We start from the raw sequence: 14,872 nt of genomic DNA, 5'->3' as shown, positions 1-14,872 counted from the left end.
TACTCTTTTAAAAATTTAATTCTAGAGGGATATGGAGACGGTCATGATCAATCATGGGACGGGGTGGATATCCTCAGGAGAGAATGATAGAAAAGAGATATAAGGAAGAAATATACTCAAAAAAAATAAAATTAAAAATGTCATGCTGGATATCTATACTGATATGGACTGGGTAATGTGTTAGGAACATAAGGATGCCCCATTGTTTAATGTAAATTAATATTATCAACCTACAGAGGACTGAATTCAAACATACCCCAAAAAATCAAAGTGAAAAAATTATGCAGCAGGCTAGTCCATTTTGCTGAAATTTCATTGCAGCATCTCAAAAGTAGTTTGAATGGCCTCCATGTGCTTGTATGCATGCCTGACAACATCGGGGGCATGCTCCTAATGAGACGATGGATGGTGTCCTGGGTTATTTCCTCTCAGATCTGGACCAGGGCATCACTGAGCTCCTGGACAGTCTGAAGTGCAACCTGGCAGCATTGGATTTACCGAAACATGATATCCCAAAGGTGTTCTATTGGATTTAGGTTAGGCGAGCATGGTGGCCATTTAATGGTATAATTCCTTCATCCTCCAGGAACTGCCTGCATGCTCTTGCCACCACATGAGGCCAGGCATTGTCGTGCACCAGGAGAAACCCAGGACTCGCTGCACCAGCATAGGGTGTGACAATGGGTCCAAGGATTTTATTCCGATACCTAATGGCAGTCAGGGTGCCATTGTCTAGTCTGTAGAGGTCTGTGCATCCCTCCATGGATATACCTCCCCAGACCATCACTGACCCTCCACCAAAACAGTCATGCTGAACAATGTTTCAGGCAGCATAATGTTCTCCATGGCTTCTCCAGATCCTTTCACATCTGTCACATGTGCTCAGGGTGAACCAGCTTTCATCTGTGAAAAGCACAGGGTGCCAGTGGTGGACCTGCCAATTCTGGTGTTCAATGGCAAATGCCAATCAAGCTCTATGGTGCTGGGCAGTGAGCACAGGGCCCACTAGGGGATATCAAGCCCTCAGGCCACCCTCATGAAGTCTGTTTCTGGATGTTTGGTCAGAGGCATTCACACCAGTGGCCTGCTGGAGGTCATTTTGTAGGGATCTGGCACTGCTCATCCTGTTCCTTCTTGCACAAAGGAGCAGATACCAGTCCTGCTGATGGGTTAAGGACCTTTTACGGCCCTGTCCAGCTCTCTTAGAGTAACTGCCTGTCTCCTGGAATCTCCTCCATGCTCTTGAGACTGTGCTGGGAGACGCAGCAAATCTTCTGGTAATGGCACGTATTGATGTGCCATCCTTGAGGAGTTGGACTGCTTGTGCAACCTCTGTAGGGTCCAGGTATGGCCTCATGCTACCAGTAGTGACACTGAACCTAGCCAAATGCAAAACTAGTGAAAAAGAGTCAGAAAAGATGAGTAGGGAACAGGGGCGGACTGACAATTCATGGGGCCCCCGGGCAATAGGGGATCATGGGGCCCCCGTGTCCTTGCCCAAACTCAAAAAAGCCTATGGAAAAGGTACCAGGGGCATATCATGGGGCCCCCTACTGACCCCGGGCCCTCGGGCAGTGCCCGAGTTTCCAAATGGTCAGTCCGCCCCTGATAGGGAAAGACAGGTCAGTGGCCTCCACCTGTAAAACTATTCCTGTTTTGGGGATCTATTGCACCTGTTGTTAATTTCAGCAGCTGAAACTAATTACCAACCCCCTTTGCTACTTAACTGACCAGATCAATATCAAAGGATATTAATTGACTTGATGCTATACTCTCATTAAAAAGTGTTCCTTTAATTTTTTGAGCAGTGTATAATCATGCAAGAAAATACAGTTTTGTCTGGTTAGATGAATGCAAAAATATTTGGATGCGGAGTCAAAGCAGGAGGTAGGATGATGGAGGGATTTAGCTTCCTTGTCCAATGTTGAATGGAGTGTCAAATGTAAATCACCTTATGATGAGTGGGCCCTGCATATGTTTGCATATGTATAGGATTCTGATCAGAATTGGGTATGTAGCAAGGGTAACAGTTGAGCCAACTAGTACTAGAAAACTGATCTCATTACTTTGTAAAACTGGCCATACACTTAGACAACTGGACAATAACCCCTGTTGGTGTAGTATATTTCGAGAGCCAGCCCCACTGACCATCAAAATGCCCAAACAGAGGTTGCACCTGATTGGATGCAGCCGCTGTTTGGCCATCAGTTTTTTGGCCAGCTTCTTTGATTTTATCAGATAATATATGGTCAGCATTAACCATTGAGTCTGCTAAAAGTATATTTAGTGTCCTAGCAAATGTTTTCTACTAGAATCTTTAAAAAAAATCCTAATTTTTTTTTTAATTCTTTTTAGTATGTCGGTATACATAATCTTTATAAATGTAGAAAAACATTAGGTTGCTGCAGTACATTTTTTGTGGGATTTAAAGCCACTCTTTATTCAAGCTTGATCAGGACAAATGTAAAGTCTCCACTTCCTTGGATAACCTATTTTCTTCTCATTTGCATTGTATTTTTCTTTTGTCTATAGGTTGCACACATGACAAAAAGTGAGATGCATTTGCATGATACTGCTTTCATTGGACCTGCCTTGTTGTTCCTAGATCAGTATTTTAACAGCTTTATAGATGAATACATTGTTCTTTGGATTGCTCTAGTAAGTATTTGATTTCATCTGGGTATCCCTATTCTTAGTGAATTTTTATTTACTTTGTTATTAAGTTTTGTCAAACTGTACAATCTGTTTTCATTTATTTTGCCAGTAGTTTGCAACTTTACTGAAATTCAAATGTGTTCTGTCCTGTTCTTCTACTTAAAAAAAAAAATCAAGTCAGTTTTTATGGCCTGCCTTTCATTTTAAGTTCTTTTTTCACATGCATGAAGTAGCAAACCTAGTAAACATCAATACTGTTTATATGTCAATAGCATGTGGTTGTTTTTAACCATCTTAGATCTGTTTGCCTAAGAACTTGTGATTGCAGGATTAGGATGCTATTTTGCTAGGTAAATTTGATTATGCTGCCATAAATGTATGCATGAACATATGAATGCAAATAAATTAAGCAAATTAATATGCACAGAGGTATATTTACAGTGGGGATCGAAAGTTTGGGCACCCCAGCTAAAAATTTGCATTAATGTGCATAAAGAAGCCAAGGAAAGATGGAAAAATCTCCAAGAGGCATCAAATTACAGATTAGACATTCTTATAATATGTCAACAAAAGTTAGATTTTATTTCCATCATTTACACTTTCAAAATAACAGAAAACAAAAAAATGGCGTCTGCAAAAGTTTGGGCACCCTGCAGAGTTAATATCTTGTACTGCCCCCTTTGGCAAGTATCACAGCTTGTAAACGCTTTTTGTAGCCAGCCAAGAGTCTTTCAATTCTTGTTTGAGGTATCTTTGCCCATTCTTCCTTACAAAAGTCTTCCAATTCTTTGAGATTTCTGGGCTGTCTGTCACGCACTGCTCTTTTAAGGTCTATCCATAGATTTTCAATTATGTTGAGGTCAGGAGATTGTGAAGGCCATGGCAAAACCTTCAGTTTACGCCTCTTGATGTAATCCCCTGTGGATTTTGAGGTGTGTTTAGGATCATTATCCATTTGTAGAAGCCATCCTCTCTTTAACTTCAGCTTTTTCACAGATGGCATCAAGTTACCATCCAAAATTTGCTGAAATTTTATTGAATCCATTTTTTTTTCTACTCGTGAGATGTTCCCTGTGCCACTGGCTGCAACACAACCCCAAAGCATGATTGATCCAACCCCATGCTTAACAGTTGGACAGAGGTTCTTTTCATTAAATTCTGTGCCCCTTCTTCTCCAAACGTACCTTTGCTCATTCCGTCCAAAAAGTTAAATTTTAACCTCATCGGTCCACAGAACTTGTTTCCAAAATGCATCAGGCTTGTCTATATGTTCATTTGCAAAGTTCAAACAATGATTTTTGTGGTGAGGACGTAGAAGAGGTTTTCTTCTGATGACTCTTCCATGAAGACCATATTTGTACAAGTATCTCTTTATAGTGGAATAGTGTACCACAACTCCAGTGTCTGCCAGATCTTTCTGGAGGGATCGTGCAGTCAAACGTGGGTTTTGAATTGTTTTTCTCACAATCCTGCGAGCTGTTGCGTCTGATATTTTTCTTGGTCTTCCAGATCTTGCTTTAACTTCCACTGTTCCTGATGACTGCCATTTCTTAATTCCATTCCGAACAGAGGATATTGACATCTGAAAACGCTTTGCTATCTTCTTATAGCCTTCTCCAGCTTTGTGAGCGTCAACTATTTTCAGTTTCAGTTTTCTAGACAACTGCTTAGAAGATCCCATGGTGCTGATTGTTGGGGCAAGGTCAGATGAGTCTGGGCATTTAAAACCTTTGAGATTGACATCATCTGGTCTTCCCAGACGATGATTGAGAACAATCCATGACACTGGCAGGTCTCAGCTTGGCAAAGGGGGCAGTGCATGCTATAAATTCTGCAGGGTGCCCAAACTTTTGCAGACGCCATTTTTTTGTTTTCTGTTATTTTGAAAGTGTAAATGATGGAAATAAAATCTAACTTTTGTTGACATATTATAAGAATGTCTAATCTGTAATTTGATGCCTTTTGGAGATTTTTCCATCTTTCCTTGTCTTCTTTATGCACATTAATACAAATTTTTAGCTGGGGTGCCCAAACTTTCAATCCCCACTGTACATGGCTAAGCTGTTAGCGGAAAATATATTGAAGTAATATGGAAGTTGTCGTTGTGGACCTTTTTCTTCTGCAGTGCAAACTAGTTACCCAGCGGTCATGCTAATCCAGTGGCTTCCTTACTTAGCCTGCTTGTTCCAGGTTCATAATTCAGAACATTTTGGTGGCATAGAGTCAATATGACAGCTAGCTAACTAGTATTTTCAAAAACAGATCAGCAAATGAGTGCCTAGTATTTTTGCCAGCACTTGTTTAGTATCAGAGGTAAAGGTACTGGAATGTATTTTTATTTTATGATCCCAGTCACTGAACATGGACATCTTAACAGCACATTATTTAGAATGTATGTATCCCTGTTCCTTATTGTCAAGAATCAGAGATAGGACACTGAAGAAGACTACGCTATATCTTTGCATTTTGTACTATATATTTAAAAAGTATATCTTCAGCTGTGAAGGTGTAGCTTTATTTCTGTTCCCAAATTACATGAATGGGACTACCTGCACAGGGCTGCAAGGAACACCCATGCACCTGTGTACGCTATCAACAAGATTTGGAGTATAAACATCACTAAATTATGTCTTTGTGCAAGAGGCTTAAAAGTATATTTGGGCTGCTGTGAGCGGTGAACTCGCTCAGTTTAGACATTTCCCCTATTCTGGGCAGATATTATTATTCTATATACTAGGAAAAGTATGCCTATTATTTGAACAGCCAATTTGAGAGATTTTTTTTAAATTAAATTTCTATTGAAAAAATAGAGACAATTGTGTACTGTCGTAATACTTTTTTTTATTTGCACTAACATACAATTTTGAGAACTATTTTTAGTCCTCAAAATTGTATGTTAGTGCAAATAAAAAAAAGTATCACGGACAGTACTCAATTGTCTCTGTCGCAAGTGCACTAATACAGCTACAATCACCTCTATTGAAAAAATAGAAAGCCTTTGTACACAATTTCCATACAGTAAGGCAAGTGATATAACAACAAGTATCATCAGAAGTGAATGAGCAAAATAGTCAACATAGACTCAGAGAAGAAATAAAGCTATCAATGATATAGCACAACAGGAAAAACCTAATAGCTATACATAGGTGGAAAGCAGTATATAACCTGACATTAGCCCATGCAAGTTTCAAAGTAATGTGATAGAAAGCAGCATCCTACTATTCCCAGCCATGGACTGTAGGTCAGAGGCTGTAGTTACACCATATAAACCAACCACAATAAAAAAAGAAAGAAAAGAAAAATAAACATAGTAGAGGAGTAGAAGGGAGAATAATGATAGGCAGTAAGGAACACTGGGACAGATGTAGTAGCAATCACCACATATTTCAGGAAGGGCATTGAAAACGGTCCCAAGGGTCCCAAACCCATCCATAGATAGGGAGTATGTTATTTAGCCTGTCCGCGAGAACCTACGCAAGTTTAATCTCTTAAATATGGGGATGGAACTCTCATGTAGATAGGCTTTGTGACTGTCACCAAGAAAGGCAGTCAGGCATCTTGCAACCATTAACACATGTAGAGTTAGTCTTTTGGCATCCTTACCCATACTAGGTGGTAGAAGACAAAAAGAACGTAGCTGAGTCAAGCTGAAAAGATATTTGAGCATGTAAAAGGACTTGTACTTATAGCCAAAAGGAGATTGGAAATAGAAGAATGGGGCAACCATCGGGTGGTAGGAGGTAATACCCCAACCCATACCATAGTGCCACGTCCTTACTGAATAGTATTGAAAACAAAAATATCTAATGGACTTTTTAGGCACCGTTAAAATTTATCTTGTATATATTTAAGATTACATTGCACACGTGAACCACAGCCGATCTCCCACAACCAACCAACCATAACAGATTGGTTCCAAAAAGGAGTTGAATGAGGATGGTAAGAACAGTATACTTCTTTCAGAAGGTGTGGAGTATTCAATCTGTGTAGCAGACACCCAACGTGTTTCGCGACTGAAATTGCTTCTTCAGGGGCTAGCAATGCATCTAAAGATGATAAACAAACTTGAGCAATAAACATGTATATGAATTGAGACAAAAATATAACATAAGTAACACTTATAAACACTTACAGAGTTAACAAGTGTGCTTTGCGTGGCAAAGGGCTCCCTAGCGCAATCAGAACCAGGTCCCCCCAGGGCTACAAGGAAGGGTAGAACCCACTGTCTGGTGTGGGGGTGCACCAACCAGATCATGGGCAGGTGAAAAGCCCCACAAAAATTCCAAGTAATCAGCAGGTAGAGATTATCAGTCAGAAATGCCAGTTAATGGTCTATAACGTCAGTATGATAGTCCAACCACAGACGGATTAATGGTACAAAGCTATGTGGGCCTAGAGAAAAACCATAATGTAAATATAAATTAACTAATATCCCACAGGGACAAACCATCTGGTAGTACATCATGGGCCTAAATTCACAAAACAAAATTACCTTTATGCTTGAAATGATGTATCAATTATATAGACCAGAGAGACTAGTGTATACACGATCCCTCGTTGAAAAGTAAAAGGCAAGAAACTCTAACTTAGGCCACAATGGGTAACCACTGATAGAGTATAGAAACCGATTGGCCTAGGTGAAAAAAGAGAAGACAAAGTGGCTCCATTAATGTGGCTCCACTCTATATTCATATCCCTGAACCACCTAAAGTAATTCCCATCCTGAGAAAATGTAATGTAATATACCTGTGGCCACAAGGAAGCACACAATCTGTGGGGTCGCCAGTAGGGTCCAGTGTTGCAGGAGTCCCAAGAGGTAGCACACCGGCCCACGCTGCTTATAAGCGCCCCAACCAGGCATGCCGACGCCATCGGCGTATGACGTAATCCCAGCCTGGCCAGCAGAGTCCAATATATAACAGCATTGCTGGGCATTGTTGGCATCTCCAGCATCAATCTGGAATAGTAGGAGGGAAGGAACATGGTTTAAAGAATTTTGTACTGATTCTCCTTGTAAATTGCACAGATTGTAGATCTACAGTATGTGCATTATTCCACGTTTTTGCCCTATTCCTCTGGTGTAAACTCTCTATTCAAAATCTGATCCCATTTCACCATGTAAGTCTTCTTCGTGAAGGTATCAGAGCTGGGCATCATTAAAGTTGTATATATGTTAACAATCAGACCTATGTAAGTTGTGCCCATAATGCAAAGCTCTTCAAAGGGGATGGATAAAACCAAAGTAGGAGAAATTGCCTGAAATGTTTACTTTGGAGATAGCTAAGGTTGTATACGTATTTTTTTCTATATAATGTCAGTTTATTTTGTACATAAAGTGCTGGTTGATGAGACATAATGGTAAACATTTTGTATGTTACAATCTAAAAATAAAGAATACTATACTTGAAATAACGCCATAATAGTAACTTTCCCAGTCACAGGTCAACCTCAGTTTACACTGAGACTTGAAGAGGGGAATGAGTGAAGCAGCAGTAATGTGGTCTCAGGATGAAGAGGAATACCTCTGCACATGCTAAACCAGCTGAGAAATTATCTGGTCTGTGATTCCAGGACTGGACTCCTCTGCTAAACTGAATGTATTCTCCAAATCCTGAACAGATCCAAATGCTCCAGCACAGTGCTACTTCCTTAGCTCCTGAAATACAGGAGTCACCTGGGCAGATAGACTAAAGCAAGTGCTGTATTGCCTCTGTTGGCTGCTGGTATGGGAATACCAGCAATCTGCTCATGGAGGAGGGGCGCATAATTTCTGGAAATGAGCTATGAGAAGTCTGATTCTGATTACTCTCATCTTCATTATCCATGTCAGACTCAATTGGTGAGTCATCACAGTCATCCTGAGCTTTCCATCGCTTGTATATCTCCACCAGTTCCATGGAAAGAGGTTTTCTTAGTGTATCATAGGATAAACCGAGCTCCCATGCTGTAGGCCTTAATCAAGATTCTTTGTTCAGACAGGCATTTACAAAATCGTTAAATGGTTTGCTGTGTATATATCCCTACAGAGCTGGGAGGTTGTTTTTGGGGCTGAGGAACAAACCGATCATAGGATGCAGGTGTCAGGGATCTCCTCGATCCCCACCGCGATGGTCCCGGCGCAGGCGCAGTGCACCGCCCTGTGCAGGGACTTGGGCACTAGGTTCGGGCCGGCCGCGGCATTCGAGTTCACGCATGCGCAGTAGAAGCCGCGGCCGCCCGCTGGGCACCAATGGCAGCGCAGGGCGGGATATTTAAATGGCCCTGAGCTGTCATTCAGTGCCTTCTGGTCTTACCTGTATCCTGTGAACCTGTGAATTGTAAGTTGCTGACCCGGATTGTGCTCTGACCTTGCTGTATTTCTCCTGCCCTGACCCTTGCTTTGCCTGACCTCTCTCTTGAATGCCCCCTATTGGATCTGACCTGCTGTTGCTGACCTGGCGTGTGACCCGACTATTCTCTGCCCGCTGCCTTGTACCATACCGTCCTCCCTGTTACCGACCCGGCTTGTCTGACCTCGCACCTGCTCAGCCATCCATCCGTCCATCCCTCCCAGTGGGGTCTTCTGACCTCCTCATATCAGGCTCTTCCCCGCGGGAGCCCTCGGCAAATACCACTACCACTAACGGGTTTGCCCAGTAGTCACGACCTGGTCTTGGGGGGCTCCAAGTCCATCCCCACCATCAGGGGCCCTGGTGAACAAGCACTCTGGGACTTAGACTCCGTGCTCTGGGAACGCCTATTTAGTGGAGTGCTAGTGGTACCGCCGGGTGGTCCCTTACAGCAGGTCTGAGTAAGGGGGTTCTCCCTTAGCTAGCTCAATAGCTGTGATCTCAAGGACCAAACATCAGCCTTGAAATCATAGGCAGACTGCTTGATGACCTCAAGCGCCATCCAGAAAGGGGTTCCCAGAGGTTGACATGGAACACGGAATAAAGTTCCCAGGGGAAGGAGACTATTGGGTAGCTGCAGGGTGGTAAGACTCCCTGGGTTGATGGCCTCCTGATGGAATTTGATTCTCAATTTCTGGAAATTATAGCTCCTATACTTACTGCTTAGTTTGCTGACCTTTCTTCCCTGATTTCTTTGCATTTGACAATGAAGCTATTGTGCTGGTGCCTAGCCCAGTAAGGACCCACTGGACTGTGCATCCTACCATCCAATTTTATTATTAAATGTTGATGCCAAAATCTTTGCCAAGATTTTGGTGATGCTCCTTTCTAAGGTTATTGAGGATTTGATTGCTGTGGACCAAACTAGGTTTATGCAGGGCAAGAGCACTGACATTAATATCAGATGTTTGTTCCTTAATCTATCTATGTCCCATGGTAATGTGGGTTCTAGAATTATTGTCTCACTGGATGCCAAAAACTTAGTGGAATCGGTATACCTTTAGGAGGTTCTCTGTCGCTACGTGTTTGGGCCAAAATTGGCTCCAACTGATATACCGTGCCCCTAGAGCACGAATCTGCACCATTGTTTGTCTCTCCACTTCTTTTCCTCTACATCGTGGTACGCGCCAAGGCTGTCCACTCTCTCTGAGCCTGTTCGCTCTGGACATTGTGGTTCAAAGATCTTCTGGGACCTGCGGGTGGGGTTGTTGGAGGAGAAGATATCACTGTATGCAGATAATGTCGTCTTATATCTCAGTGATGTGGGCCATCCCTTTCGGCTGCGCTGCATATTTTTGACACCTTTTGGATTCTTCTCGGGTATCAGAATAATTTTTTTCCTCTTGATGAACACACTGTTGCTTCTGCTAACCCTTCTCCATTGTGTTGGGTGGACGAGTTTTAGTATTCGTGGGTTATTGTGACTAGAGACTTGCACCATTATATTTACTACAACCTTCTCCCGCTGCTGGAAGCTCTTAAGTCACCTTGTTCTTCCTGGGCTAATCTCCCTTTTGAATCTCCTTGGTCACATTAATCTTATTAAAATAATGCTTTTGCCTAGCTTTAGCTACATTTTTCTAAATTGCCCTATTTGGGTCCCTGATTCCTTCTTCTGTGAGATTGAAATGTGTGTGGCCTCCTTTATATGGAACGGAGCGCTGCCCAGGCTGGCTAAATCCACTCTCTGGCTTCCTTCAAGGTTGGGGGGGCTGGCTCTGTCTAATTTTCTTATCGATTTCTGGGCAGAAATGATAGTTTCCATTTATTGGTGCTTCACGTGACCTAGATCCAGTGCTGCTGTATGTTTGGAGGCTGATTATTTGGGGTCCTTCGCCGATCTCCGAAATCTGGTTTACAGATGTCCCAAAGCCTACAACAGAATTCTGGTTCCAACATGTGCCACTTGAAGGGTGTGGGGGGTTGCTCATTGATGCTTTTTGAGCAGGAATCAGTGGTCCCCTGCACAACCCTTTTGGGGTAATCCTTCCCTTCCTCATCTCCATACTATCCCAGACCCTCAGTTGGGCTCGCAAGGGCATTAAAACTCTGGATGACATCATGCCCTCTGGGATCCTTTTGTCTTTTACGCAATTTTCTGGTACGTTCCACCTGCCAACCTAGATGCAATTCCACTACTGCCAACTACACCATGCTATTATGACTCAGCTCCTTCAGCTGCTCCTCCTTCAGGCTGATCCGATTGAAGAGCTGCTTTCTCAAAGTGACATAGACCAGCCTCTTTCTACACTTTATGGGGCCCTCCTTATTACAGACTCCCCTAAACTTGACTGGTTGTGAGATGTGGAAAGAAGATATTCCTCCCTTTTGATAAAGAGAACTGGGTAGAATGTCTGGAGGATGGTCCCAAACTGGTGATTTCTTCTAGAGATAAGTTGATCCAAGTTAAGTTCCTTCCTAGTATACTCCTATGAGCCTTCATAGAATTTACCTGGCACATGACTCAATGTGTCCCCGATGCCGTGTCCATTCAGGTTCCTTTTTCCATATGTTTTGTGCATCTCCAAGTATTATGGGCTTCTAGTCTGATGTTTTTGATATAATTAAACTTTGATTGCAGCTGTCCTTCCTTCTTCTCCGGAAATGGCTCTTCTGGGGATCCAGGAAGCTGATCAGTGTCCCCATCACGCCAGATATCTGATTTCCTGTCTCCTATTCTAAAAAGGCAATCCTACTTAAAGTGGAGCTCCATCCAAAAGGGGAAGTTCCGCTTTAAGGACTGGTCCCCTGCCCCCCATAAAGGATTGGTAACTTAGTGAAGCGGTTACCCGCTCCCACTTCCGCTGCAATTGCCTAGTCCCTCCCCGTAGTTTTCTGGGACACGTGACAGGTCCCAGAAGACTACGGGACCATTCACAAAGTGCAGCGCAGTGAGCACCTGGCTGTGAAGCCACAATCTGTCACAGTCAGGTGCCCACACAGAAGATTCTGGCACTGGGAACACAGGGTGGCCAGTGAAATGGGTTGCAGGAGGGACACCGCGGGATCGAGAGACAGGTGAATGTCCATTTTTTTTAAAAGTCAGCAGCTACAGTTTTTGTAGCTGTTGACTTTTATTTTTTTTTATTTTCACTGGAACGCCGCTTTAAGTGAACCTTCTTGACTCCTCCTACAGTGTCCTTCTGGGAATCTGTGGTGGAAGCGGGTCTACCTATGTATAAAATCACATATATCAATAGAGGCTGTTCCTGGAAATATGATAAAGTGTGGTCTCCCTGGACCTCGAGATAGGGATCCGCCCTCTACCTTTATACCTCATCCAGGGAAAAACCAATGTGATGTGTAAGCCTGTCAGACAAGGCAGGGTTGTAAAGGAAGGTTAGTGGTAAAGGTGAAGAAGCCAAATTAAATTTGGACCTGCAGGCGATCCATATCCCTGTAGTGAACTTCATAATGCGTAGAAGATCCAAATCCTATTGCACCACTGAAGGTCCCCTTTATCAGAGAATTACAATATATCAAGGCTAGCTATACCTTTCCATTATTATATGAGTTCAGGGTGAACCAGGACAACACTAGTAAAAACGGGTAGCATAGTAATATTTGAAGATATCAGAAAAGTCAAGGGTTTGTGGAGTCAGGTTATTGGGTAGGGCTTCTAATTTAGAGTCACTTTATAGTCAGATACAGCATCAAATTCAGCAATACAGGCTTGTAAGGTCAGGGGAACAGTGAAAGTTTGTGTGAGAGTGAGGAGTATGTCCTGCTCAGCACAGGACCTGGAATTAAGTGGAGATCACTAGAGTACTAGGTATATACTTCAGTGATTTCCAGCTTCCAGAGGCTTTGGCTAGGTATGATATACAGTATACATTTTTACATTGATCCAAGCTAGACCAATGTAACTATATAAAAATATAGTATGCCTGGAATTCATCTTTAGGTAATCAATCTATAGGACCTTAATTTAATCTTTTACTGCCTCTTGACCTGTCATTTCTTTTTCTCAAAGTTTTGTTTTTTTTCAAAGTTGGAAGTGAGACTGTGCTTGAAGCTGTCATATAAGGTGCCTATCATGCAAGCTGCAACTTGTCTTCTGTTACTTTTTAGAGTTCTGTCCAGTTTCCAAAGACCTTTTTATGGTGTAGGAAACTGTACTCACTGCCGCCTTGCCTTTACCAACCTTTATAACATGGAGGAACCCTTGAATAACTATTTGGCTTCAGGGAACACCTGCTAATAATTCTGTATTTACAGCTCACAGTACATTAGTGTGATGGTCATTGGGAAAAATGCTCTACTTACATTTGTGGTGATTGGGAAGAATCCCTACTTCAAGATCATTTGTATCTGTTGTTACTCATCTGAGAAGCAGAAATCACTTATTGCCCAAAAAACCTCTAGCAACTTCTGGAGGAACCCTAGGGTGCCATGGAACCCTGGTAGAGAAGCCCTGATCTACACTTTTAAGGGTTTTAATGGCCTATCTTTCTTTGTGAATTGTCTTTTTTCTAGTCCCTAACTACTTGCCTACCAGACACTTATACCCCCTTCCTGCCCAGGACAATTTTCAGCTTTCAGCGGTGTTGCAATTTGAATGACAATTGTGCAGCCATGCAACATTGTACCCATATGAAATGTTTATCATTTTTTTCCACACAAATAGAGCTTTCTTTTGGTGGTATTTACTTTTCGTTTGGTGGTATTTACTTGGCACTGGTTGTTTTATTTTTTGCGCTATAAACAAAAAAAGCAAAAAAAAAAATGTTTTTTCTTTGTTTCTTTTATAAAATTTTGCAAACAGGTAATTTTTCACCATCACTGATGTGCATTGATGAGGCTGCAAGGATAGGCAGCACTGATGAGGCCCTGATGATCAGTGCTGATCCCTTCACTGACAATGCCGGCTCCCAGCAGTACTTTCCTCACACTGACAGCGTGAGGAAAGTGCAGTCCATAACCGGCAACTGTATTTACCCGGTGATCTGCTGTGTCATTGGACACAGCTGATCATGTGGCAAAAGGCCGCCGAGATTGCCCGTTTACGGCATCACGTGATCAGCTGTGTCCATAGGACACAGCGATCACCAACGGCGCTGGGTGCGCGCAGGGGGCGTGTTCTGGAATGACATCCATGGATGTCCTCCCAGGATTACACAACTGCGCTGTAGCTGTCCTTCGGCTATAGCGCAGTTGGGAACTGGTTAAAGGATAAGTTTACCTTTTTGGACAAAATTAATTTTGCAAGTAAAAAAATGCATTTATTATTTTTGTCCAAAGGAGCCTGTAGATCACTGATGCCATGCAGGTCTCCTGCAGACCTGTCAGTATATCTGCTTGCCGTACAGAATATATGATCAAGCAGATATACGTCAGGCTTCCTTTGAAAACTACAAGCCTATAGCCAATAAGTCTGTCGGGACTTGTAGGCACTCATTCACAGAACACTGTGAATGAGTGATGCAGTCGTGTGGGTAGAGCCCCACGTGGCCGTGCTGTTTTCAAATCTGACAGATCATACGGGGGAACTTCCGCCATACTATCTGTCGGAGGGGAGGGGAGGGTGGCGCGGCTGCAGCTTGGGAACATGTTACATGTTCCACCCTAAAAATGGGTGGAACATGTAACATGTTCCAAAGGTGAACTTATCTTTTAAGAAAGCAATATATAACTAACTTACCCTGCAATAGTCTTCAAATATTGCTTCATTGGATGGTAACTAGAGATGAGCGAATCGAACTTGGCGAAGTGGAATTCGTTTCGAATATTAGGAAAAATTCGATTCGCACCGAATCCGAATTTTAGCAAACTTCGGATGCACGAATCGAATTTTTCCCGATCAGCCGGCAAAAAGTGTCACTGCAGAG

General features: G+C 42.6%; 1 protein-coding gene and 1 pseudogene across 2 annotated transcripts in view; one reads left to right on the top strand and one right to left on the bottom strand.

The window, feature by feature from the left end:
• LOC149441116 (choline/ethanolaminephosphotransferase 1) overlaps positions 1 to 14,872 on the top strand; it is an 81,664-nt gene that overhangs the window by 61,349 nt on the left and 5,443 nt on the right. For both annotated transcript variants that reach the window (XM_089657717.1, XM_089657718.1), the window contains one exon: positions 2,533 to 2,658. In XM_089657717.1, coding sequence (XP_089513843.1) covers positions 2,533 to 2,658 — 126 coding nt within the window. The remainder of the gene's footprint in view (positions 1 to 2,532; positions 2,659 to 14,872) is intronic.
• Positions 8,159 to 9,744, bottom strand: LOC149441117 (serine/threonine-protein kinase 25 pseudogene; annotated as a pseudogene).

This window comes from Staurois parvus, unplaced genomic scaffold, assembly GCF_062004578.1.
Source record: "Staurois parvus isolate SC_StPar_1 unplaced genomic scaffold, SC_StPar_1.0 ptg001025l, whole genome shotgun sequence".
Lineage (NCBI taxonomy): Eukaryota > Metazoa > Chordata > Amphibia > Anura > Ranidae > Staurois > Staurois parvus.
This window is presented reverse-complemented; position numbering and strand designations above follow the sequence as displayed.